Source organism: Phaethon aethereus (assembly GCF_964289735.1).
Source record: "Phaethon aethereus genome assembly, chromosome: 16".
NCBI classification, from domain to species: domain Eukaryota; kingdom Metazoa; phylum Chordata; class Aves; order Phaethontiformes; family Phaethontidae; genus Phaethon; species Phaethon aethereus.
Genome location: NC_138592.1, coordinates 6,739,528 through 6,767,262, shown reverse-complemented (window position 1 = coordinate 6,767,262; position 27,735 = coordinate 6,739,528). Strand labels below are relative to the sequence as shown.

Here is a 27,735-nt window from a genome sequence, read left to right as displayed (position 1 = left end):
GGAAGCCTGGTGTTGTAGGGAGCGAGATGGGATGCGATGGTGGCACGATCCCTAAACGGCACGAGCTGGTCAAGGGGCCCCGCAAAGTCGAGAAGGTTGGAGGGGGCTGCGTGAGGGCGGCGGGGAGCGCGGCTGGGGGCTGTCGCACCAGCTTTGTGAGCCTGGGCCCTGGGCGTGGGCCCGCGGCCCGGGCGGTGAGAGGCCCCGCGAAGACCTGGCTAGTCCGTCCCGTCCCGTCTCGCAGTGTTTGCGAGCCGGGCGTGGCACTGGGCCGGTCTGCGGGTACCGCCTCAGGGTGACTGTATCCGCGGCGCTAGTGGCAGCTGCGGTGGAGGTGCCTTTATCTTCTGGAGGGCTTCTTGGACATAAGTCATTCTGCTGAACGTGTGAGGTTTAGGAGCTTCCTTCACCTAGGGATATGGTGTTTACTGCTAACGCTTCTGGTAGATTGTTTAATAGTGTGACCAGAACATTGTTGGTCTTGAACGTGGCCATTTCTGCATTTCATCTGCTTGCATTCTGAATGTTGCTTGGGCTGCCTTTATAGGATGTTTTAGGGTAATGGATATACGGTGGCATCACGTGTGTGGATAGGTGGGTGAAGATCGGGGAAAAAAATCTCACAGCAAGTGTCAGAAAACTAAGGCAAATTATACCTTCTCATGTAAAATAAATAAAATCCATTTCCTTCCCACACCTGACTACCAGAGTAGCTGTAAACCTCAGTCCTTCTTTTATGGTCTAATGTGTCATAAAATTAATGTTTTTAGACTGGAACTTCAGGTAGCTGAAATCCCCAGATTTGCTTTTCTTGTTACCATGTTCCTTACAGGGAGTGGAACTGATAGTTGACCCACGCAGGGGTGAGATGTAGAACTAGAGAGAAGAGGGTAATGGTGAACATGTGAAGAGCAAAAAAGAAGGAAGGGGACAGGTGGAAGTGCTGAAAAATAAGAAAACTGAGTTAGAAAGACGGGTCCCAAGTCCCATGATGCAGAAACATGTTCAATAGATAGGGGTAGACCCTCGAAACTGATGATGAACTTTGCTAAAAGGTTTTGCTGAAGTTGTTTTAGGGATTAGCTTTGAGTGCAGAAAGTAGGTTTGGTAAGATACGTGGGCATTTGATTAATGCTCAGATTATTACTTGATTTTTTTTTTATTTTTAAATAACTTGCAAATATGAAAGCTATTTTAAAATATCATGAGTATTTTTTTTTCCTTCAGGTTGACAAAAATGCTGAATTGGTGGCAAGATGGTACTACTGTGCTCTGAGTCAAGAGAAGTTACGTCGGCCAATTGTAGCCTGTGAGCTGGGCAGGTATGAATGTTTCCATATAGACCACTATACTAAAAGGTACTAATTTATAAATAAAATAATGTTATGAGAATCAAATATGACTACTAAAAATTTTATGTTATAGGTTGTATAATAAAGATGCCATCATTGAATTTTTGTTGGACAAGTCAGCTGATAAAACTCCTATGGAAGCTGCATCACATATCAAGAGCATTAAGGTAAACGGGTTGTATCTGATATTAAAGAGTGCCATGAAAGTTAAAACATGCCATAAAACCTCAATTTGCTTGTGTTCTCACTATATACTGAAAGTGTTAAAAATAGCAAACCACAATGAAAAAAAATTTAGGGAATGTTATCATGGCTCAAAAATCTTAGTAAACAGCTTAAACCTTGCATTTTTATTTTTCAGAATGTGACAGAACTAAACCTTGCAGATAATCCAGCTTGGTGTGGTGATAAAGAGAGTATAAAAGGTGACAAATATGATGACATCCAGTCTGCACGCTTTATATGCCCTGTGGTGGGATTGGAAATGAATGGAAGACATAGGTCAGTGTTTAAGTTTCTGGATTTTGTTTTTACAAGGGACTACTATGCTAAACTGAATATAGAGCAGGTAAAAATGTTTGAATTGATAAAGTTGCAAATATCACATACTTACTCAAACTTTGTGGGGAATATTTATCCTCCTGTCAGGAGGGAGTCGGTATACTAAGTGTCCTTTCACCTCAAGTTCAAGAGGAAAGATAAAAAGTTAACCTTTCCTAAATGAGTTTATATGTATAATAAAGGAGTAGAGGGCAATGTTTGCAGAGAAAAAGTAACTAAAAGTTGTTTGGGGGGCTAAACGTTGGCAGATTTGTATGGGCAAGCAGAGGGAGATTGGATGAGACTTCCCTTTGTGTCACATCAAGCAATTCTACCTTTCCTGGCGTTAGGATCAGAATGGAAATGGATTGTATGTCTGTTCTAATCCTGCAATAGTACCTGGTTTTTACTGGTCTGAGGAAGGACGTCTTCTTGCATCCTTGTTTGGGCAAATTAGCAATCTCTTTTTCTGTGCGTGTTTCTATGCACCCCTGATGAGTGAGAAGAGGGTAGGTTCACAGCTTGATAGTTGTGAAGTATTTTCTCTTCCAGTGAGTGATTAGCCAGGAGATATTCAGGTGGAATTAAAGAGAGAACCTGAAAAGTAAACCCATTTTTACCAGAACCACCTTAGTATTTTTAATTCGGTTGAGGGTGATAGAGAGGAAGGCATTAATGGTAGCTCTCAGGAAAGGGTGGTCACATGGACCGTGTGCGTAATTGCTTCAGGTAGTCTTGCAAGAACCTTCCATGTGGACAGGAGAGACATGGGAGAAGAGACCCTGGCTAGGATAGCTTGCTAAAGCTTTGCTGGAGAGCTTGAGTCAGAGTAAGTGAAAACAATAAGCCTGGGGGAAGGTGGAACTATTCAAATAGTATAACTGTAGTAACAACAGATTGTGGTTCCAGAAAAATGTGTGTCAGTCTATAGCAAATATACATAGATCGTTGTAAACCTATGCTGAATTATACTGAGAATGAAATAAGAAAATACATGTTGTGGTTTAATGTACCCAATATTTCTCATTTGATTCTTACATTGTGCAAATTAAAGGTGCTGATACCTTGATTAGCTGCAAGAATTTGTAAAGAGAAAGTTTAGCTGTGTCCTGCTAGCCCATTGCAGTATTGTTTCTGTGTTAAATCAGCACTGCACGTAAGACACAGGTTTTCTTAAAAACGACTATATGTCTTGCCTGTCTTTTCTTTAAAGGTTTTGCTTCTTGAGAAACTGTGGCTGTGTGTTCTCTGAACGTGCCCTCAAAGAAATTAAATCAGAATTTTGTCACAAGGTGAGTTTTTCTTCAGCTTTAGTAGCAATGGGGTCACATATGACCTCCACAGATAGAGATACGTAGATACAGGTATATATGTGTGTGTGTATGTATATACACATACAGTTGCATTCACATCCACTATTGTAAAGTGGTTTTTTTTTAAATCTGAATATGCAACTTGAAATGGAACTTGTAAAAGTTCTGTTCTATGATGGCCTGAAGTAATTCTACATAGCTTTTTTTAATAATAATATGTTTCTAAATAGTTGTAAAAATTAATATTTTTGTTCTCAGAGACAATTTGATTTTGCAATAACTACTTCAGAAATGTAATTTTTCCGAATATTTGTTTATAATTTCAGTTTTAAAAAGAATGATTGTGTTTTGGTTTGGGATTTTGGGTGTTTGGTTTGATTATTTTGGGGGTTTTTTTCCCCCAAATACATGCGGTTTGTGTGTTATCGGTGTCCACTCTGTGTTATAAACTGATTACATTTTCAGGTTATGTTTTGATCCCTGTGTTTTTAAAGGATATTTGCTGGTGTCTCTTTTTGGGGGGGCAACTCTTCATAGAATTTTCAGCAATTACATGAATTATCGTAGAAAATACTGACTGCACTGGATTTTACAGTGCTGGTTTGATCTCACTATATAGGTTTCTTTGTAGCTAGGAGCAATGATAAGAGTTGCAAATACTGTCTGTTTTCCTATCACTGCTTTTATTACCAGTGAGATTTGTGGTGATAGTTGTCACATTTAGGCTTCAGCAAACACCCTGATACTGGATAAAACATACAGTATATTTGTATTAAACAAGACTTGTGAACAGAAAAACTTCTTCAGTAAGTTGTTGCAGGTGATGTGGAATATTCTTAGGTTTAGCCTCATATTGCTACATTCAGTGCTAATTTTTTTCTATAGAATACTGGTTTAGTCCTAATGGAATTGCTTTCCTGTTGGCAGCTACTAATTTATTTTTAATGAGGGTTTTTGTTGCATCTGAATTTTTGTTGATAGATGGATGTAACTTGATTATTAAATGCAGGGATGAAATGTTTTGTCCATGGTTTGGCCAGTCTGATGATCTTATAAAAACTAAATGAATCTCACATTTTCTAGAGGTTTTTTTTAATAATCAGTATTTAGCATAGCCCTATATTTGCATGCAACTGTTTTTACATACATGTGAATTCTTCACAATATTCAGAAGGATGCTTCTAGAAATAATGAAGTGGGTATAATATAATCTAGTCTGCCATCTTTTCATTACTGGATTTCGGTGTACAAAGACAATGGTAACCAGCTGGGAGAGTGTGTTTTAGTCCACATTTCTGTTGATTAAGGTCGAAGAGTGATTTGGTAGATTTTTGGATATATACTGATGTTTTCATTCTGTATTCAGAATCAAGATGGGGACCAGAACTTTTCTAACTAGGATCATGGGGAACTGGTTGCCATGCTTTCTGGTAGCTAACAGTTTGTTTATATCCAAAGCACTAATTAGCAACATTCCCCCAGCACTTTTTACCTTTATGCAGCAATGGGGCACATAATAAAATGAACTAGAATTAATGAAGAAGAAAAATGAAGTGGTGTGTGTTGTACATATGCTATGATTGGAAATTTTTTATTCATAAATAAAATCCTCTTCTGATACATGCTTCTTCAAAATGCAAAAAAAAATTTGGAAGTACAAAATGTTTGAATGTTGTGGATTGCCATGCATGTTTCCACTGGTGCTAACTGCTGTATTTTAAGAATTACAATATGTTTTTTTTGAACCAAAATCCAACCTATCAGATCCATGTGGGCCACACCATTATTTTTTTTCATGGTCTTGCCACCTTCTGACTGCCAGTATGTGCCCAGATGCCCGGCCCTGTGTGGCCCTGCCACCTCTGTCTGTGTGGAGGCATTGTTATGTGACTTCAGAGAGTGACATGATGAGAGTATTTCAAAACGAATAATATTGTATTTGCTTGTTTATGCTGTGTGTTCAATCTCTCTTTTCAGCTAGCGGAATCTGTGTTTTCACTTCATCTCGAGTTGAGGTTTATAGCGTGGATGTAAGCTGTGCAAGTGTCAGTCTAGGTGCTTTGTGGCAGGTCTCTTCCCCACTACTGTGATATTCAAGAAACCTCTTTCAAAACAAGCTATTCTTGTGCATTAATTTCACCTAAGAGCATACAGAGCAGTATTGATAGTCTGCTAAATTGTAAACAGCAACAGTTTCCCAAAGGACTTTGTCAAACAGATGCTGTAATGATGCAGTAAAAACATTCACCAGAGAATACAGACATCCAGCAGCACAAACAACAATTCTGCAGTTCTTACCTTCATACTCGTATGCTTTATCTAGTTCAGATGATCTAGTTTAATGAACCTGTATTTACATGCTACACGATGCATATCACAAAATGTGCTTCATGAAACTGTAGGAAATTACCTTTCTGTGCTCGGAGCAGAGGGTTGGTTCCTTTCCAGGCCTTCTGGCTTGGCTCATGGGAATGGTTACCACTTTGTGGAAAGTCCCACTGACAGTTGTGTCACTGCTCAGTTTTCTCTCAGTTTTTATGTGGCAGCTCATACAAGAAATAGAGCAATCCGTTTGCCAGTGATTTGTAGATCAGAAAATAAGTGCTTAGGAAAGAATTTAATGCGTATGCAGATTTTGTCTAATTCAAGGAAATAGAAAACGCCAAGATGAAGAATTCAGCATTCCTTGGTTTATCTCAACAGTACTTGCTGTAGTACTAGATTTGAAAGGCTTTATGGAGTCTAGGTATGGGGAGGATGAAGCAGTCTTTCCATCTGAGTTCTCTTTCAAAAAAACATATTTTGCCTCAGTAGAAACGTCATGTGAAGAGCTGACAATATTAAATACATGTATTTATCTCCTCTTACTGGAATTGGTAAAAAGACTGTATTGGTACTAGTGAAAGATGAAACTCATGGATGGAGGACTTCTAGTAAGGCAACTGTAACTAATGTGTGAGGCCTTTTACCTCCCTTGGAAGTAAATTGTTCTTTCTTGCTTCACATCTTTAGTAGTATACTGAAGGATTCAAGTTTAAAAAAATAACATTAAAATGTGAAAACTGCAAGGCAAACAAACAGTGAGTCACTGTAGCAGTGTTGAGAGAGAGAGATTGTCTCTTATTGCCTGAATAGTAAATGCTTTGAACTGTCTTGCTAAAATAGAAAACTCCCTGGCCAAAGATTTTTTTGAAAGAGCAATAAGAATCTTTCAGTCGTGGTTTATGTTGGACAGCAAGCTTGTTAGATGAAATGCTTTGGACAAATTTTGAAGCTTCTAACTATTTATACTGAAAAGGGTTGAAAAGAGCTTGGTCTAAAAAAGAGCAACTTGTCAATACAAATAAAACTTATAGTACTTTTATACATAGAAGTGTATTTTGTTTGAACCATATTTTTGAGGTCTTGTACAGTAACAAGAAATTTAAACTGTCAGTTCTAAGTGATGTGCTAAAAATGTGTGGGGTAGGAGTTCCAATCAGCAGGAAGAGAAACAATTTTGCTTCCAGGTAACAGAGTTTAGTGACTGTGTATTCTGTAGCAGAAGCCCTGAAGATCAGGAGTTTTCTGCTGCCTCCTGCTTTCTGTTCTTCAGGAAGAATTATGTGACATGGAAATTGTCAGTTTAAAATTTGTACTTTTGAATATGGTGTTCTCACCTATTGTACTTAATTCTCCAACAGACTACTAAAATTTAAAAGAACAAGCAAGACTGTTTCTACTCACTGTTTTTGTATTTGATGGGATCTACAGATGACCACTAATTTGCAATCTGCAAGCGGTCTATAGATTTTGGTGGGGCCCAAAGCACTTAAATGTTTTGTAACTTTGCTTCTAACTGGCTTCCTGATTCTTGCATGGGCAGTCTTTGGTGCCTGCTTGTTTGGAAGTCTGGTATTTGATAAAAATTACGCTTTTAGAAATGGTGGAATAAAATAATTACCTAGCAGTGTATAGTATGTATTTAACCTCACTTTTAGAGGGTTGAAAAAGGCACCATTACCAATTTTTAATGTTGACTCTCCTAAAGAGTTACTGTTGGTATAATAGCATGCTAGAGGTAGTTCAGAGGCAGGATAGTGGTTATTGGATCTGTGGTGGAAGTCCTGGGAGTTCAGGTAGTCACTCTGGAAGTTAAGGACAAGATTACACTTTTAAAATGTAGTTTCTTGTATGACTTCAAAATTTATTTTGGAATTGTTTTCAGAGTCAACAGACTCTAATACACACTTGAAATAGTACCCTATTAAAGTCTGTGCCATGTAAAACACTTAGTCAAATGTTTAACTTAGATATAGAGCTATTGAACATGTGCCTCAGGCTTTTTGAAATGGAAATTATGCATACATCTTTCAGGTATAGAGTTAATGTGTGTGCAGTTATGTTATAGAGCACAGGGTTTCCTTGAACAAGGTCACACTGACACTATATGCTCTTAGAGCAACAATCACCAAAAGTTAGTAAACATTAGTTGCTGAGATATAAAGGTTGTGATTGATCTACTCATAACATGATAATGCATACAGAACTTAATGAATGCTTTTTATGTATGTTTAAACGCTCTCAGCTTTCACAGTTCTATAATTTTTTTACCATTGTCAGAAGTAAAAAATCTTTCAAGAATACAGGATGGTTACAGTCACTCAGAATGAGTAGACTACTGTTTCTTAATGATTGAGGATGGGGTGGTTTAATTATGATTTTCCTGGGGATTTTATATAGGTAAAATTTTGTTTAAAAGGAAGGAGGATCACGCTCCAGTGATGATTTCCCCCCCGCAGGAGGATCACGCTCCAGTGATGATTTCCCCCCCGCCCACCCCCAGATTGACATGGAAAAAGTCATAATTAAATTGTATTTAAGAGGGGGTTTTGTGCAAATTTTTTTGTTCAGTTTGACTGTTTCAGTTTCTGCAAAACAAGCCCATGTTATATAGTGCCTTGCTATTGCATTTATCCTTTTAATTCAATTCTGACATGAGACACAACAATTGTTCTATGTGATGGTGATGAAGGATGAAAGCTAGATACAGGATTTGCTGCAATGATGGTAATGAGGAACATTCCATTCCTGTTTTAAAAGACAACATGGAGTGGATAAATGCTGGCAGTGCCCTACAGTGGATTGGGTGTGGTTTGGAGAGAAACTAATTATGAATATTGCTATGATTAATACATGCCAGAGACCCATTAGCTTCAAGTAATGGTTTTCAGAGGGACTCTGGACAAGCTCAGTGTGAACATGCTGCATGGTGCTTTTTTTGCCCCTTTTTTTTTTTTCCTTTATTTCCCTCCATAAAAAAGCATCTCCATCAATATTTAGCCATAAAATAAGTCCTGGATTATACATGAAACTGGGTAGTGGCCTTTGGTTGAGTCTGTAAATTTCTGTAAATAAATTGGAACCAGATGGTCTTTCTTTAGGCTAAAGTTCATTTGAAAGAAATTATGTTTCCAAGAAACTTGTGTGGGAAAATGATCAGTGCTGTTCCAAGAACCTGTGAATAAGTTTGCAGTAAGAAACTTGTGTTCTATTGTTGGTTCATTTGTTGATTCATTTGATTCTTGGAAAAATGCTTAATCTGTAAAACAGCTTTCCTCTAAAAACAGTGATATTTTGGATACTTATTGAAGCTTACATCTAAGTTGCTCTTAGACATTCATTTACAATTTGTAGTTTCTAATCCAGTGAGTTTATAAGTAACAGGAACTAATAAAATTAATCGCATCAGAGTTCATGCAAAATAATTGGGAGTTTATTTGGATTTACTGGAATGAAATAATTTTGACTTCATTCTTGCCAAAATGCTTCTAAAGGGGGATGAACAGTTTGAAATGACTTCTCAGAATTCAGGTTTCTGCTAATCTCTTCCTGTCAGTGGCACCTAACTAAAGACCTTTGGAGACCAGGTGTGGAGATGGTATTGTAAGATTTTTAATCCCATAGAGGAGTTGTCATATTGTATGAAGCACTATCACCTTTAGCCTCTGTTTCCTCATATTCCCAATCTTTTTGGTAGCACAATTGAAAGGATTAATTTAGGAGGAGTCCTGAAGAGGAAAGAGCAGCTCTTGCCTGGAGAAGAGCTGGATCCTTGTTCTTTTTTTATTACTGTTCCCGGTTTTTGCCTGTGTTGTGTTGAAAACCACTTCCTTACCTTAGACCAGCAAATGCTGCATTTGGTCTGCAGAGGGTTTGGGAAATGAGATGCTTGTGCTGGTTGCTGGTGGATGTTAGATCCAATTGCTGCAGCCTGCTGCAAGATTCAGGGAAGTTTTGTTTCCCTCAGGCAGGTACACTGGGATTAAAAGATGGCTTTTTACTCAGTTTTCCTTTGTTCCCTGGCCTCAAATTTCCCATGTCTCCTTGCCCTAAACTCCTGCAGAGACTCAGGGACTTCAAGGTAAACATGCATTGCAGGACCCCTACTACTGTTACTGGCACACACACCCTTTTCATTAGGAGCAAAGCCTGAACAGTGTAAGAGTGATGTTGCCATGCTACATAATGAAATTAGGGATGCATCTGGCCATGAAAAGAAAAAAAAAAACCACAGAATTGGACTGTGTGAAACTGGTTGACACTTGCTTATCTACAAGCTCTGAAACTTTAGCGTGAACTTCATTATTCAAAATAATCTATTTCATAAAACATACAGTAGACATGAGTTTAATTTATGCTCTTCATATTTTATCTTTGTTCAGTCATTGCTTCCATTTTGTTATTTTCATACCAGTTAGTTCTTTTTTTGCCTGCAGGCATGAGTAATATGTATTTTTCCAGTTGAATAAGTCACTTAAAGGATTATAAAGTTCCCCCTTGTCTTCAGTAAGTTACAGATTTAGACATGTCATTTTCCTTGAGAATTAACCCATTAGCAGTTGTTGCTTTTTATCTTACTGTAATAAATAAAAACTGACTTTATTTCACTGGCAGACTGGTAGTACAGTGTTGTGCTTAGCCATAGACTTCACTCTGAGGGTAAAAATGTTCATGTTTTCTGTCAGTATTTTGAACACTTGTTTAGATGTTAGTTGAGCTCAAACATTCAGCTTCATGTTGAAGTAGTTCTCTTCCTGAAAACGCCAGTGATCTTCAATTGGGACTTCTGCCTGATGCAGTACTTTAAGCCTGTAGCGCCTCTCTAGGCAGTCCATAACAAGTGGATATGTTGCAGGCTCAAACTTGTTGGCAAACAAATGAGGTGACTCAATAATCCACTGCAAATCCCCTAGTCCATAGACACAAATGTCTCTGATGTAGTGACCTGCAAAGATAAATTGAAGGTATCTGAAAGCAGTGGAAAGCTTAAGAGACTAATTTAAAAAAAAAAAAATTCTAACTTTCTTACTAACAAAAATTACATTTTGACTTCACGTAGAGAATCACTGAAATATATCTAGAGGATAATGCTAGATTTTAAATAGAAAGGTGAGGCTTTGGTTTTGTATTTGACACAAATGGATAGATGTTACCTCCAGGTGCTTCATTGACATCTTGCTCTGCTTAATACTGTGTCTTGTAGTTGAGCATGCTGAAGTTCTGATCTCCTAGTGTTTGGATACCTGTTTAATCATGCAGTATTTCACTGTGCTGAGTTTAAACAGTTGCATATTTTAAATTTTTTTGCATGCTTTCCATGTGGTCAGCACTATTCTTTTTTTATTGTTCAAATTGAAGAGATTTAACAAGAGATTTGTAAGTACCTGACAAACATGCTCGTCTACAGTAAACCCCCTACTCTTCACTAAAAACTGATCAGTCCAGTTAATGCATTGGTTAATGTAATAGAAGGTCGTAACCAATTATATAGAAACTTGCAAAACTTGGTCACTGAAAATATATATGCAACTCTGCTATTAACCTGTTAAATTATGGAAGCACTGTAATTGGAGGCTGAAAGAACGGTTGTCAGTATATGGATACTGTGACAATCTTCGCAAGAATGTCAGAAGCTATTTGGGTTGGATACAGTGGAGTAATTTAGAAGGACAGCTTGCTGTTTTATTTGATGCTTCCAAAATAAAATATATACATGACCACTGAGGCACATTTAATAGCTACTTTAAAGCATTATATCTAATTTGCAATGAATGCTAATCAGTGAATGAAATTTGAGTTCATGATCAACATTCACATTACCTTTGCAGCCTTTGTGTACGGTTCCTTCTTGATCTTTCCATTTAATGGCTCTTATGTTCCCTTCCCAGTCTGCATTGGGCGTAGCCCCTGGAGCATCTTTAAAAACATAAGGGTCTGATAAGATTTCTTTCTACTTACTACAGGAAATATTTTCACTGCTGAAGACTTTTAAAATGTAGCCACCTTAAATATTTATTTACAGATATTTGCATCATAACAACAGTTGTTCTCAGTTTTACTGCTTTTTTAATTCCTTGAAAGCATGAGCTTTTACATGGAAAAAATTACTCTCTTTTTAATCAACATTTTTGTAGCCTTGTAGCTAGTGGTCTGCACCATAAGTAGTACTTTCCTGGAATCAAGCTTTGTTTCTCAGGCGTCGGGAGACGTGACTGTTTGAAAGGGCAGCATCAAGGCTGAAGAAATGACCATATTTATGCAATGCAACTCAAGTGGTGGTGTTAAGCTCTGAATTGGAGCTTACTAGCTCTCTGTGTCGTAGACTATACAATGCTGGTGGTCCAAGGGTTATGCATAGCAGAAGTAACAGACATCTTACCATTTAAACGATTCAGTGTGACCCAGTAGTGTTCATCCGGACTGTATGTGTCTCTTGACCATTCAAGCAAATCTTTTGCACGTGCATCAGTCAATGTAAACTCTACAAATTCCTTAGTAAGTATGTAATAGGCGCTACCAAAATATATTGTCAAATTATATGGAGGTTTAGCTTTTATATTCTTTGTTGGGTACACGTATGACATTCCAGAATGTACGTATTCTCTGTAACTAACCTCTGTCCTGTGTTTCATATGAAGTGGTTGGACTACACCAGGAGTCATATTTTTACCATTCCATTTTCTTTTGATATATTGTATAATGTCTTTGTTTGTTTTAATGGGATAATCTTGACCACATAGATTAATAACATAATTCCACTGAATTTTGGAATGAACTAGATCTCTCATGCAATTAATGTCAGCTTGTAATCTTGAAAATCCTGCATAGACAACATTTTCTCTTTTTGAGGAAATAAAAATATTTTCAAAGCAATTAACGATGTTTTGTACAGCAGCTTTATAATATTTTGGTGACTTTTCATCAACATGTATGCAGTAAATATTCTGAGGCATATAAATAGCTCTTAGAAGCTTTACAAACATTTCCAACTCCTTGTGAATTGTGATAATATATGCCAATGAGAAATTTCCTTCTTCATCTGACAGTGGTCTTGTGATAAAATGCAGAGTCTTTAAAACCATGGAGCAGTTGCACGAAGTCTGAATGCAGCTGAGTGTTTTAGGTTGGTAGGTATTCTGACAAAAGTTTCCAATTTTGAACGCAGCAGTTTTCCCTGCAAAAAGAGCTGAACAAAGTTCATCTGGGTAAAAACCACACTCTGCTGTATTTGCATTAAATTTTTGTTCATTTGGCTCTTCAGAAAGCATATCCTTTAGGTAGATAAAAGTGTAGATGAACATACAGACAGCAATGCACACTAAAAATCCTGATTTTGTTGCATCAAGTGGGTTCATCTTTTATCTTCCAGATACTGTCGTCTTGTCATAGTTTAATTAAGCGTTCAGATTATCTGAAAGGAAAAGGGAGATAGAGAGGGAAAGAACCTTTTTGACTTTTTTTAAATAGATGACATGTTAGTGATGCATGTATAAATGTTGAGATTACCATCTTTCCAGTTACTAGGAGGGACTCTGTATGTACCTCATGCTGCAGTGTACTCAGCCACTGGAAGTGATACTTGCAGAGCCATGAAGTGCTCTTTCTAGGACAAACAAAATCAGCCAAAGAACTCAAAATGGCTTTTTACACTTCATTACTTGAGCGGGGTGGGGGGCCTAGCCCATGAGATAGTTCTGTCTTCTGCTTTGAGGCACTGTATGTGCCAGTAGGTGAATCCAGTGCTGTAGGTTGGTTAAGATCTAGCTTTAGAATAGAGAAGTGTGAGTGCTGCGTGCTAAGGGATGCTGTTGCTGAGATTTCCTCAAGGCCTGAAAAACATTAAGTTCTGCCAGAGGACCAGAATTCAGTAAATTAAATCAGCAGAAAATTCATTAAATAAACAAAAGGAAGAGACTAAAACATAATCCACAAAATATACCCATTTTTATCCTTATATAGTGAGCAAATGTTTCTAACTTTGAGAGATTAATTTTTTTTTCTCTGACATCTTTGTTTTAGTGCTTTGGAAAACAGAATATGCAGACAACACTTGTTTCTTATTCTTGGCATATATGCGTATCCTGAGATAAGTACACTACTGCCAATATTAGCATTGAGAGATGACTGTGTAATTTACATCAGTATTGGCATAGGAGTTTTTCCATTGTGATTTTTTTTTTTATGTATACCTTGTTGAAAAGTCAGAGGATGCGAGTGCAGGAGTCCTGAATCCCACAGCAATTACATGAAGTCTTTATCCTTGAAGCATTTCATATAGAACTTCCTAGAGAAAATTCCAGGGCTGGGGGAAGGGCTCATCAACTGCCATTAAGCTTAATAGTTAAGAAAAAAAATTTCAAAGAGAATTAATTTTCTCTTCTATTCAATGACTTTGTTTTTAACAAAACTTGTATTTCACCTGTAAGTATTTCATACTTTGCAGCTGTCAACATTACAACATATTTGGTTTTACACAGGAACAGAGAACAAACATATTTTTATAAAGGCAGGTTTTTTTATAGGAGTGCTATTGTGGTTAGAAGGCTCTAGGTTTTCATTAGAAAGAAGTAGAAAATACTTTTTTTAATGAAAACTCAGTATACATCTGTCTTAGAAGCTTGAAAATAAAGAGGACATTGTAGTTAGAGTAGAAATGAGGCATAGAATTTAAAAAGCGTTAAGAATACAGAATTTGAACCAAAGGAACAGATACTCTATATTGCCACAATGTTAAAATCTTATTAGGCTGTTGGGGAAGAATGTATTTATCTTATTTTCCTTACTGGTATGCACTGGATTTCATGCTGGAAGAATGCCTGTTTTCACTTGGCATTCCAGAAAGTGGAGTTGTGTATTAGATGGAGGGTTCATCCATTTTGCTTGTATGTTCTGTCAGCAGTGCTCTTCCCTCTGCAGTGACTGCATAGGCCAAAGAGAAACAGTAGGAAGTCAGGTCCCAGAAGAATATTTTTTTTCTTCAGAGCTCCTAAGGGATACGTTTACTGTATAAACAAGTTTGATGTGAGTCTTTCATCCATTTGAATGAAGAACTTCAGCAAACCATATCCATGTCAATCTTTCAATATTGTGCAGAAAGGAGGAGAAAAGGAACGCCAATGAAAGGTGAAAGCCAGGATTTTCCCAGTAAAAATTAAATATGCCAGTGCTGTAGCCTGCTACCAGCTGACTCCCAGAGCTGAGAATAGATTTGCGTAAAAGCCATTATGTACCCAGTAGCAGAAGTTGGGGAGATGGAGTGTCTGTTAGGGAAGCACTGATTTTTGTGGACCTGGAGTCAGAAAAACTGTTTTATTCTAAGTGAATAATTACAGGAGGAGCATTGAGGTTGCTCTGAATTAGTGAATGTGATGAGATCTCTATGATATGTCACAGGGAAGGTTCATTCTGGACATAAGAATTACACTGAAGGCTCTGGGCAGCTATAGAAATATTTGGGACTTTATACCTGCTTAGAATATAGAACATCTGTACAGAATGAGCACACTCATCAGGTCTTTTCCTTAAATTCATCTTTGTGGACAGGTTGCAAAGGATAGTTCCCTAGGGAACCAAGCTATAACCTGTTTGTTTCATACACTTAAATTTTTATTACCTTTCAAATAATAGCTTCCAGGGATGTTTCAGGTTAAGTGTTTAGTATGGATTTTTCCTATTGAACTGCGTGGCATCTCAAAGCTATATTTTATATGGCAGCATAAAAGTACACAAACACCCCATTATCAGGTAAGAAGAAACAATTCCTTCTCCAGTGTTAACATGTTTCTGGGGAGTGACTAAATGATGAAGCCTTGCTTACGAGAACAGAATTTGACATCTTTCAGCCGCACAGTGTATTATAGAATGAAAGCATTGGCTTTTTGCTAGTGTTTTACCAGATTTAGATCTAGAATTACAGCTGTTAGTCCCATCATATAAGAAATTTGCCACTTAGAAGAATCCTCTAGCCCCTATACTATTGTCTGCTGTCAAGGACTATGCAACCATACTTCCTCCTGCGCTTGAAGAGCAAGATATCGTACAATTGAGAAGATCCACTGTTCAGGCATAACCCAGTCTATGCCTATCTTGCCTTTTAATTTTATTAGGCAAGAATGTCATTATAGGTATTTATTGTTATCAGAACATCTTTCTGACAACCTTTTCTGTGTTATGGATAGGTTTTCTAAGTCTGGAGGATGACGTTGTCTTAATTTTAAAAAGTGCCATGCGTAGTGACATTCTTCAAAAAACAACCTGTTTGTAGGGATTTTCAAGCACCTTTGTGTCAGCTCTAATCGATATTACTTAAAAGAAAACTGTTGTTGTAGGCCTAATCTCAATTAAAAAGGTGAGCTCTAGAGAAAAGTGGAATTATGTTTATGCCTGAAAATAAGCCTGTGAGATATGATCTCAGTTCATCAAGACCACATTAGCTATATACTTTGCTGTGCATTTCACAGTAACAAATCATTGTACGATTCACTGTTTCTTCCCACCATAGGATTTTGGACCGCATCTTTGCACCTCTAAATATTCTGTTTTGTCTGTACTTTTTGTGTTTGCTTAATATTAATGTTAAGATAAAGTTTAGTTCCAATGTCTCCATAATTCAGTGAAGCAAATGAGTTAGGAATACTTCGCCTTCTAATAAAATGGTTAAAAGGCATTAACTCCTTATTTCCAAATCTCTTTATGTCTGTTTTTCTTAAAGGTGTTTATGCAGGCATTACTGTAGACATTTTATAAGCAAGTGAATACTCAGTCTTCTAAGAAACCTAATGCTAAAATCAGCGCCTTTTAACTGCTTTTTACTTTGCTTTGCTTTTCCTTTAAGCCTGGGTAAGTATGCTGAGTCTGCTTCTGTGTTGTGACACGCATCAAGTAAAAGAAAAAAAAATTCTTCATCAAACCCAATTAATGCTGCCTTAGAAATTTTAAATCATTCTTACTTTAAAATATTGCATTGGTATTTACTGAAATATTAAACAGATTTATGGGAGTTTACCTGTTCCTCCTTGCTTTTCTGTTTTCCTGTGCTGTGCTGTTTTTTCTTGCATAGTATATTTAAGTTCATAACAATTTAAAACAAATCTTATGAAATGTATTTAAACCATTAAATTAGAGGGCTGTAAAAAAAAATTACGTTGCTTGCACCAGAGCATAACAAGTATTCGTAAGTGTTGTTATTTTTATGATGCAAACAATTAGTAGTAGTGACCTCCAAACTACTGTACATCTATGACAAAGTGAAAAAAAATTATTACAGATTTGAGGTTTTTTAAAGTTAAATGGTCTTTCTGAAGTAAAAATATCTGTCATTTTACAAAAATTAAAACATGCTGTGTTTAATAAAGGAAAAGCAAAAACCTGAAGTCCTACAATCTCATTTATTCAGTCTTACCTTGTATGAAATTAGCCAGGAGACGGCAGCATAATAAAAATAGAGAGTCCCATTGTCCTTCAGCAGACTTCAGACAGCATTCTTCACTCTGTCGCTTGTGGGGAGATCTCGCGTAAGTGAAAGGGGTTAAACATTAACATGAATGTTTTCATTTAAGACTTCATCTGGCTTCCCGCAATGCTTAGCATATTTATTCTGCAGTAATGCTGTTTAGCTTCAGAAATGTCCTCTGTTTCACAATAATGAGCAAAAACTTGAGCTTCTCCAAATTTCCATTGCCACTCTTTCTGAGACAGCCTTTAAAGGACTGAAATCAGACTTTCAAACATGTAGAGTACATTGCTGATGATTATAAATAGTATTGCTTTACCTCAGAGGCTTTAACCTCTGCACTGCTAACGGAGCATGCTGCATGATGAGAACTGGAAAGGAAACGAACCCTCTCCTCCTCCTCCTCCTCCTCCTCCCCTGGTTCTTAACTGTTTGCCTGCTGAAACTTTCCAATTTGTGGCAAATAAGTATAGCAAAGAATTGCCTCTGGTCATTTCTAGTAGCTGGAAGCTTAACAGATAATAAATATCTCCTTCAGAAACTGAATGTTTACTGTGATACTACTTCTATAAAGTTCTTGAGGTTTTTAATAAGAAAAACGTTAACAGATTAAATTTACTGGAATTAGGAAACTTTGGGGTTCTAGAAGCGAGTGAGACGGCTGGCGTATTTTGGACACGTTCAGATAAAAATAGCATGTTGGTCAGAAATAGAGAAAACCTGAAAGTAAATTAAGGCACAGCTGCAGGTATGGCAGATACAGAGCTTCACTTAAAGTATATGATAATTTTGTAAATAGAGGCTTCTGCTTGAACAGTATTTTTGTAGTAGGTGCTACCATTTCTGAGTGAAAGTTCACATTCTGTGAATTAGTATGTGGGAGAATTTCCATGCTTCCCAAGTTGTTATTTACTCTTTGACCCATTGTATGTCTGAGTAGGTGGCAAATAAAAAATTGTGTTCCATCAAATCTTACGCTACTAAACTTCTAATGAATAAACCTCTAGAAGAGTATCTTTCTTAAAACATGTTTTTAGTTAACTGTTACAGAGACAATAATCTTTAATACATAAGCCTGTGTGCCTGGTAAATGAACAGTGGTATGGTCCTTGGTTGAATAGGATGTCTGTTCAATCCTCTTTCTAAATACTACCCTGTTTAAAGAGGAACAGTCAGATTGTGGTCATACTGTTCCATAATCTGGTGGGAATTGTTTTGTCTTCATGTATTTCGTAGTAATGGTCATGTTTAGCAGGACTGCAGGAGTTAACTTACTGCTTATGATTTGGGAAAGAGGTTTCAAGTTTCTCATCAGATGTTAAACTGTAACATTGATGTAAACATTTAGATATGAAAACATATTTGCCTGTAGTTTATTTGTATTATATTAAGACTGGAGTAGTCATGGATGAAACTGCATCTTAGATGTTGTACCCAAAAAAAAAAAACCCACAAACCACTCTGTCAAAAGTAGTTTAAAGCAGGAAATAAGGTACAACCATTGTCTTATGTAGCTGAAACTTAAGAAACTGTAAAATTTAGAATTTAAGAAATCATCTTAAACTAAGATTTCATTATTACTAAAAAAACCTCTTGTATTTTATTCTCTAAGCAAGATAAAAAACTATCCTACCATATTAAAATTACTTGAAATTTAAAGGGCCTTCATTATTTGAAAAAGTACTTTTGCTATTGCTTTTACTAATATAAGTTTAAAAGATTGTATTTATGCCTAAGCTAATATGTATTTTACAGCTCATAATACCTTTATTTTTCCGACTTTAAGTCTTTGTGTTGTGTTTTGTTTTTTTCTGAAGTTGAGTTTTGTGTGTGTGTATGTATGTATGTATATACACATGGGTTATGTTGGGTATGTAAGTTTATGAGTGTCAGACTTTGAAGACTCTTCAATCATACCTGAACATCCTTGAAATAATTCCTTGATGCAAGCATGTTAAGCCATTTAGATGTAAACAGTTTTGAAAATGCTTTTAGACAAAAATCACGCTGCTTGGCCAGCATCTCCTTCAGCTAACATCCCACTCTTCTATAATTACAGACTGAATCTTGCATTCAGATCTGCCAGCTGCTGTTCTAATGCTTTTGTCCGTTTCAGAGTAGTTTCCGAGTTCAATCTCATTTAGGAATGTCTTCTATTCAAGGTGCTGCAAAAACATCAAGGAACTACAGCAAGTACCTTCGTATGTATTTAAAGTCCCAATATAAACAATGTACAGTAACGGAGACCCTGTTATATAATAAAACAAACATCTGTCCCAGAAGACCTTAATCTGAAGCAACCATCTTTCTGAATTTGCAAAAGTGAAATTTCTTTCTTTCTTTTTATCTCAGCATTTCAAAATGTTGACATAAAAATCTTTCCTTTTTTGCATGAAGGTATAGTGAGCTTTTTAAAAAATCAGAATTAAAGCTTTGCATCCAACAGTACTGACAGATAAAAAATGTTTGATGTCCATGTATGATGCAACAACAGATCATACCTACTGGAATTAGTGAAACCTGGGAAGGTAGAGTTGGTCCTATGCCTATAACTTGCTGTACTTAAAGTACGTTTGGAAAAATATGGTCTCTAATGTAATCTGGCTGTTGTCATGGCAAAAAAAAAAGCTGCTTCCGTGAATGGAAAGAGAACACTGTCTTCATAACCCTGTTTCTTGTAAATACTTTTCATTTTAGAACAGTTCCACCTGTGTTTCCCAGATGGGAACTTGAATTCGCTTGCTTTTTCAAAATGTAACACTTATTGACATTAGAGTCCTTTGACATAAACTTCTACTTGGAGGAAGTGTCCACTTATTTTTGTATGCTTTTAACAGAATAGGTTTTTAAAAAATTATTGCAGAAATTACTTTTTAAATCACTAGCCTGTAGGAGGATGCTGGTCTTTCATGCTATATTCGGAACACACCCCACTAGAAATGAATGTGTAGGGCTCCTTTAGAATCAAGACAGCTGCCAGTTGTTCCTGCCTCAGTATGAAGACGGATTGTCTTGATTTTCTAGACTTCTCACTTGCAAGTGTCTGAGATCATAGCAAGCTGGTATTTCTAACACTAGCTCATTGAGTAGCAGTGGAAGAATTTGGGCTACTCACCCGTTTCTTGTGTGCGACTTCTTATTCTGACTGACTTAATATGCATTTCTAAAACCCTTGCTTCTCCTTCATAATATCTCTGGATGCTTTTTAAACTGTGTTCATAACTTGAGCAGACTGTAGTCAAGGTCAAAGTACTGTCCATAAGTCCTTTCATTTGTTTAATTCCTACTGGAAATTCATGAGTAACTTTCTAAACCTTTGTTTAGAGTAGAAGAGTAATGACAAAGGTAGGATTGTAAACTAATCTTCCAGATTAACAGAAAGCTTCTGGATTTAACAAAATAACAAAACACACACAAAAAAAAAAAAAGGAAATTGAGATCTTAGAAAATAAAACATCATAGTCAATGTGCTGGCTTCACCAGATGATTGAAAATGTGCACAGTGAAACATCTGTGTCTTCAACCAGAAAACAAATGTGGAATTACATGAAGCACATTACATGCATTATCCAGATTAATTTATAAATGTACTTTGAAACTTGGTAGTGTTTAATAAATCGGATGAAGGAGAATGAGAAGGCAAGGCCAGGTTAATGAATAATGCTGCTTTTATGACCCCTTTTTATCCCCATAGTCATTTAAAACAAACAAATCAACCAAAACAAAAACAAAGCAGGTGTTCCTGTCTAGCTGTGGAGATGATAATTCCCTGGTGCTGTCTGCTCTACAGGTAGAGGAGTAACACCTTTGATGTTGTTCCTAGTCAGTGTAAAGGAGCTGCTGCTATCAGTTGTTGTTTCTTGTATTACTAAGTTGAAAGACACATTCTAGAACAGAGTGGCATAATGCTTAGATCTTAATTGAATGCATTTGTAACTAAAAAAAATTAGAACGTACCTTAGTGTTTTGGTTTTTAGCTATGGGATTCAGAAAACTGAGTAGATTCTACTTAGGACTACTTTGTTTAATCTAGTCACTGTACGTTTTATGCTAGCAAAACAAGGAACACATGAACAGAAAATATGCAATGGGACCTTTTCTTTAAAGAAAAAAAAAAGATTAGTCAAGAATGTTGTTTATAGGGAACTGATAATGAAATAAATATGCAATTTCCATAGCCCTATCGCATGGAATAGGGCTTTGAAGAAGAACAAAATATTTTCATATTTCTGAAATTCTTTTAGAATTTGCTGTGCAGATTGATATGCGAGCTGCTCTTAAACGTGGTTATCAACAGTTCACAGTTCACTAGAAAGATGAGTATTTATTCTCCTTTTGGTGAAGAGGGATGCTGTTGATCAGTATTATTTTGCTCAGTGGTAAAAACAACTGAGATTTTCCCTTTGACATTTTAGGTGAGAAGATGTATTAAAAGAGAGAGAACTATTGGAAAAGGCATAGCGGGAAGCAGAAGTATTAGAGAGCTCCTTGGAGAGCTTAAACACAGCATTAATTCTAACTAAAGGTTCAACAGTATAAAGATCTTGGAAAAAAAATTCTAGTTTTATCTCTTTTTTTTTTTTTTCCCTTGGAAGTGTGGTGATCCCTTTCAAGAGGAAGATGTGATTGTGCTTAATGGTAATAAAGAAGATGTGGAAGTATTGAAGAAAAGAATGGAGGATAGAAGACTTAAAAGTAAATTAGAAAAGGTAATCTTTTTATACATTGTTTAAAACAAAATTTAAAGAGTTCTTGTCTGTAACACAATCTGCTCTTAGATCGCATAGCTTTTTCTGCTAATCTTTATGCAGATGGGAGGGTTTACTCAGTAAGCTGTGTTATACTTCAGTGCTAGTTTTAAAAGCAATGAGATTGTATGCATATTTTGCTAATAGCATATTAAAGTTGTATGTCCTGAAACTTTCTTCTGACTATCAGGCAGTGTGTAGTGCTCTGAAAATCACAGAATTCAGTGCTATGGGTGAAATGGAGAGTGTGCCAGCTATACTTCAGGTTTTCTTGAAACAAAGAACTTGTGTTAGTTAATTCTAGTAATGAGCAAAATCTTCCCAGTATTTCATATGGTACTTCCTGATGGCAGGTTATTATTTTTTTGATCTCTGAGTATCTTCTTCTGGCCACTGTTGGGAACTCAATATTGGGATATATAGATTCCTGGTCTGATTCTATAAGACTACAGTTTGGAAATTTTGTCATGTTTTGTGGTTCTTACAGTCCTGAGTGACTACTGGCGATGCCAATTCCCACCATACTGTTGAGGTCTTTGCTTTTTTTTTTTTTTTTAATCTGACCAGTCAAAATGCAATAGAAATAAAGTCATTGCAGCTCCACTCTATGCTGTACTGTATACTCCCACTCCGTAAAGTAGTAGTTGTTCTCTGGTACTATACTGTCAAATGACAGTTCTGCACATGGGACTTTTTTCAGCATTGCTGTTTTTTTCTGAACTGGCATTACTGTTCTGGAGGGTGAAGGTGCAGATAGATTTATCTGAATCTCAAGAGCATAAATCGTTATTGTCTGAACCTTTCAGCAACTGAGACTTTAGATAGAGGTTGATCATCTCACTCCTAAAAATCACCCGCTTGATTTTTGTCTGCCTGTAGGATTAGATGGCATAGAAAGGTTTTCCTGGATTCTTTAGATACAAATACTTGTTTACTTACCAGCAAGCGTATGATTCCTTCTCATCATAGGGTCTTTATTCACCTCTACCAATATAGCATCATTAATTGGGTCTCGGCAGTACAACAAAAGGATGATTACCCATAGAAATCTTGCTGTTCTGTTTCCTCTCTGTTTGTAGCCCCTGCGCTTAGTGTAGAGTGCGGAGAACCAGAGTTCTTGTGGTGTAAGAACAGCGCTGTAAATCTTACAATGTCTTTTCAGATGGTGGTTGTTTTATTTTTTCTTTTTTTGTTTTTTCAGTACTTTGTAATTAAACGTTTGAAAGAATTTAAAGATAATTTGAAAATAGAATATTGTAGATCCCAGTAGATGAGTAATCAGCCCCAAAAGTAGTGGTCATTTGCACTTTATTTTCAGTAGGAAGGTGGCCCTAACCAAGCATCTATAGCTTTGGTTCAAATAATCTGGAATAGTCAGAAAGCTGGTGCTGTCCCCAACTTCTGCACAATTAAGAAGTAACAAAGTGTGCTGAGCAATTCTGTCTCTTACAGTGTCAATACAGTCACTTGTGGTGGCAGACAAAAAGAAATCATGCTTTAGTCATTGGGCAGTATATGTCTTCGGGGAATATACAAATAAAATTTTCTGTTTGTTTAGTGGAGATTTACATTACAGGCAGGTATGGTATTTGCAGTCTCTCAGAGGGCCTCTTGCATTTCATCCTCAAGTACTGATGGATTTTTTTTTTTTCAATACTGCCTTGCCTTGCTGCACCAGCTGATCTTTTTGCAGCTAGAACCAGTCTTCTCTGCTGTCACTGGCACCATTCTCTCTAATCTGATGTCTGTGAGCTCCACTCCCAGCTTTAAAGGACAGTTTCTAGTTTGGGGTCTGTTGGCACTGCTCTTCAAACCTCTTCCTCAGTTCTTTATTTCAGCTAGGGGAGCAGTCTAAGCGAACCTATTGTATTTGGAGCAGGAAGCACAAACTCCTTTTCTTTATACCCATGAGACAAAACATAAGGAAGATGCAGCTAGTGCTAATACAAAAAATTATTCAAGCTCAACTATGTCATATGTGCCCATGATGAAATAGATATGATATATATTCATTATGCATACATGTATTTACAAACATCTCACAATTCAGGTGCCAGATACTGGGAGGTAACTTTTTTTTGTAAATCCACCCATAATAACAAAGGTCGAAGCACCCTGAAAAGAGGTTTTTCATGTACACTGAAGGACACCGGAGAGCCGAGTTTGCTTTTAGAATAGTGACCCTCTGCCACCATCTTCTGGCTAAGCTTTGCAGCAATATGTGGTATAGCATTTTTTTTCCTCAAGCATTAATCATGTGCTTGACAGCATGGGTTCTCCTAATTTTTATAACACAGTTAAATATATTTATTTTCTTTGAGTTTGTGTATTTCTCTTGAAATGCGTACACCATTCTGAATGTATACACAGTCATCTTTTGTGATAATAATGCCAATGACTGTTTTAATACATCTTTCTTTTTCAGCTTGGCATTTATATAATCAAAGCCAGTAATGGGATTCTTGTTGCTGTTGTTTGCTTTTTTGTGTTTTTTTTAATCTGGACAACTGTAAATTAACGCGGAAAATCTGGTCTACAGATGCTTTTAAAAAATTTAGATTAACTATTTGCATCTTTTCTTCCCAAGCAATCCTGCAACAAAGGGCCCAGTTATTGGAAGTTAAGCCAGGGGTGGGGTTTTTATTAACTAACTAAAGTTAAGTTGATATGAGATGCAGAATTATTCTGAAATGTTTATTGAAAAATTACTTTATTGATTACAGTTAACTGTGTCCTGTTTAATGTTGTGCAATTTACTGTCCTGCCATGTGGGTTCAGCATATCAGATCACCTTAATGATGATAACACACACACCCCCTGTGAAGTATACAAACCAAAATATCATATTCAGACAGTTTAGTTTTGGCCTGCATGATTTTCTTTAAGGTGCCTTCAAGGTTGCCAAGGTCATTACTTTTCCATATAGAAATAATACCAAAAGTGTGGAGCAATATTGTGAAAGGAGGAGTTCCACTGTGCAAGACATATAAAAATGTACTAAATGGAATTGTGTGTCTATAAAATACAAGTTGGGAATTGTATATCCTTTCAGTACATTACCAGATTTCTGCTTGTGTTGTTTCAGAAATCAAAGAAATGCAAGTCAGCAGAATCAGCTTCTCAACAAGATACCGCTGAAGGTAATGTCACAGCTACAAATGATGTGGAGCCTTCTGAGTCATGAAGCAGATTCGTGATTTCATTTTTTTTCTTTCATAGATTCTCCAGGTCCATCAAAGACGAAGAATGGAAAAGATAGTGTCAATTCCGGTTCTGGGGAAAAGAGACAGATTATCTTCACAAAAAGTTCAGGTTGGTATTTGTTTTTTAATCTAAATGTGAAAAACGTGAACAGATAGTTCCGCTTTAAAAAATATTGTAGGAGAGATCCATCTCTGGCTATTTTGTACCATAGTTTTCAGAAGCTACCCTCTCACTTTTTTAATCTTAGTAATAAAAGGTCAACTCCTGTCTTCAAGGGACCCATAATGTTGTGGCTCACTTTTTCAAAGAACCCCCTCTTTCAAAGAACCCCCTCTTTCAAAAGGCTGCCTTAAAAGGCTGCCTTTCCAAGCTGGAGTTGGAAGCTGCCTCATGAAAGTTCACAAAGCTCCTTGTTCAATAGAAACTGTAGTTTTTCTTAAAGCAGAACTTTGTTTCACAATCTGCAAAATCTACAAAACTGACACTGCAGAAAGTGTGCAAGGGCTTCTGTTTATCCATTTTTCCTTACTCTGCCGAGTTTGCCTTTCTCCCATCTGCTATCCATCATCCTATACTTTGAGTAAATAGTCCATAGAGTAGCATCTGAATTCTTGGTATATTTTCACAAAATACCTAAACCAACAGGATCTCTGTTCACACTTGTGACTGGCAAGTGCTGTAGTGATACAGATAACTAATGAAAATAATAAACACTTCTCAGCACGTTGCTTTTTTTTCCCACTGTGAAACAAGCCAGATTTGCTTGCTTATATCATTCCAATATTGCTGTGCGTTAGTTTGGTGGGAACCAACTTGAACAAATGAGATTAGCGATTCTTATTCACACAGTGATAGAGTCGAGGGTTTGGTATATCTGTTTTATTAGCTAGGAGGTAATGTGAGGAGAATTAGTAGTTCCTTTCCTTGGTACAAGTGGTCAAAAAATCTATTATGGCAGTTTATTTCATTGAAGTTTATTAAAATGTCCCAAGCTGCTGACTTGACTTTTAAGTCCTCCATTTTAGCTGCCAAATTTGCTGTGTGTCACTGCAAGCAGTGGAATATAACTTCAGGATGTAGTGATGTACCTACAGTAGCTGTGCAGCAATGACTAAACCTGGCAGTCCTTTAGTCCAAAGGATGGTGCCCTCTCTTCATGTAATATATATTATGTCATTTAATGTCTCCAGTTCATACTAATGTTTTCATACACAACTACAAGAATGGGTAGATTTTTAAAGTCAGTCTGAGGCTTCTGTGTGAAGTATTCAATTGTGTACATTACAGCCACAGAAAAAGTCAGTATAATTTGTTTGAAAAATCTGAGAATAGTTAAATGATGAACTGTAGATAAACTATATGAGAAGCTGGGAGAATTTCCATCAGAAATGCCTCACCTGCCCCCTACTGTCTGTTTTTATAAAGGATACACTTTTAAAAATATTTCATTCCAGATTATTATAATTGCTCTTGGATGTTTAGGAACCTAGTAATTCTAATAAAGTTTGATGTATTTTTGTTTTCCAAGACTGTAAAAGAAAACATATGCCTCTTGAAATATCAGATCATTGGTTTATGTTTCTGGCAGCAGTTATATTGACGAGCAAGAGATTAAGAGGAGAGAAGGAAAATAAAGGAAAATCCATGGACTGAGGAATGCCAGTAGCATAGGAATTAATTTGTGAACACGGCACCCTAAGGTTTCTGGACTTGCAGCATACATAGTCATTCTTTCAAATCCAGTGTTTGGTAATTCTTTCCAGACAATTATTGGTGGCATAAAAAACAGCATTCTCCAAATGTAAAAAAGGTCTGATCTATGATGATTTAGGATTGCACATACAATTCCTATGACTACATGCAGAAATCAGTTAAGTGCTTTTTCAGACAGGCTCCCTGCTAGCTATTTACATGCCATTGTGCCTAAGTTATGCTAAATATGTAGAGTTTCTGCAGACTTCTATGTATTAATTTCTTTGCACAAGAGACTTGGCACATACTTCTTAAAATACCGTCCTTCAACTTTGGAGAAGATTAAAGTTTTTAGGAAAGAGAGAATTTTTTTTTTTTGTAGCAGTACATATAATATACAGAGAGATATGATACCAGATTCAGAGGGATGGGCATTTTCGTATCCCAAATATAAAGTGATGCAGACCATTGTTATTGGCCATAAATGACTTTGCAAAGAATAAAGGGAGGAGATAGATTCCCTGGGGACAGTATGTCACAAGTTTAGCTTTTGTCATTTGATAGCTAATTTCTAAACAATACTTCAGGGTGGTGGAATACTGTCATGTTTCTTAAGAGCAGAGTTCAAAGCCATTTTTCACTGAGGAATAAATGTTGTCAATACTGGAATTACAGTACAGGGGGTTTACATAAATAGGAAAGAATTCCACTCTCTCCAAGATTTCTAAATGCATTTCGAGCATAAATTCTAAAAGCCAGGAACATGATTGCTGTTGAGTACAATTATGGGATATATTTGCAATAGCCCTGAAAAAATGTATATACTTCATCTCAGTACACATTATTTTTTAAATACTTTTTTCCATCTTTATTTAAATACATTTAAGCTGTTACGCATGCTTCATTCTATTCCTTTTTCTCTATCAGATAATGGAACTTCATCTGTACCAGGCAAAGTCAACAAGGCTTCTTCTACTACTACAAAGAGATCCATTGCTGACAGCGAGGAGAAATCTGAGGCATACAAATCTATTTTTACATCACACAGCTCAGCAAAACGTTCAAAGGAAGAGTGTTCCAATTGGGTTACTCACACAGCATACTATTTCTGA

General features: G+C 36.6%; 2 protein-coding genes across 2 annotated transcripts; one reads left to right on the top strand and one right to left on the bottom strand.

The window, feature by feature from the left end:
• Positions 1–26: 26 nt before the first annotated feature.
• Positions 27–27,735, top strand: RTF2 (replication termination factor 2; the record flags this gene model as incomplete). Its single annotated transcript, XM_082007416.1, has 9 exons — positions 27–95; positions 1,228–1,322; positions 1,426–1,519; positions 1,714–1,853; positions 3,106–3,184; positions 21,575–21,688; positions 24,813–24,867; positions 24,947–25,039; positions 27,551–27,735. The coding sequence occupies 9 exons, from the start codon at positions 27–29 to the stop codon at positions 27,733–27,735; spliced, it is 924 nt and encodes a 307-aa protein (XP_081863542.1).
• LOC309410854 (beta-1,3-galactosyl-O-glycosyl-glycoprotein beta-1,6-N-acetylglucosaminyltransferase 7-like) lies at positions 10,168–12,882 on the bottom strand (the record flags this gene model as incomplete). The annotated part of the gene is made up of 3 exons (XM_082007336.1): positions 10,168–10,472; positions 11,348–11,443; positions 11,907–12,882. 3 exons carry the CDS (start codon positions 12,880–12,882, stop codon positions 10,246–10,248), a joined length of 1,299 nt encoding a protein of 432 aa, XP_081863462.1. The 3' UTR covers positions 10,168–10,245.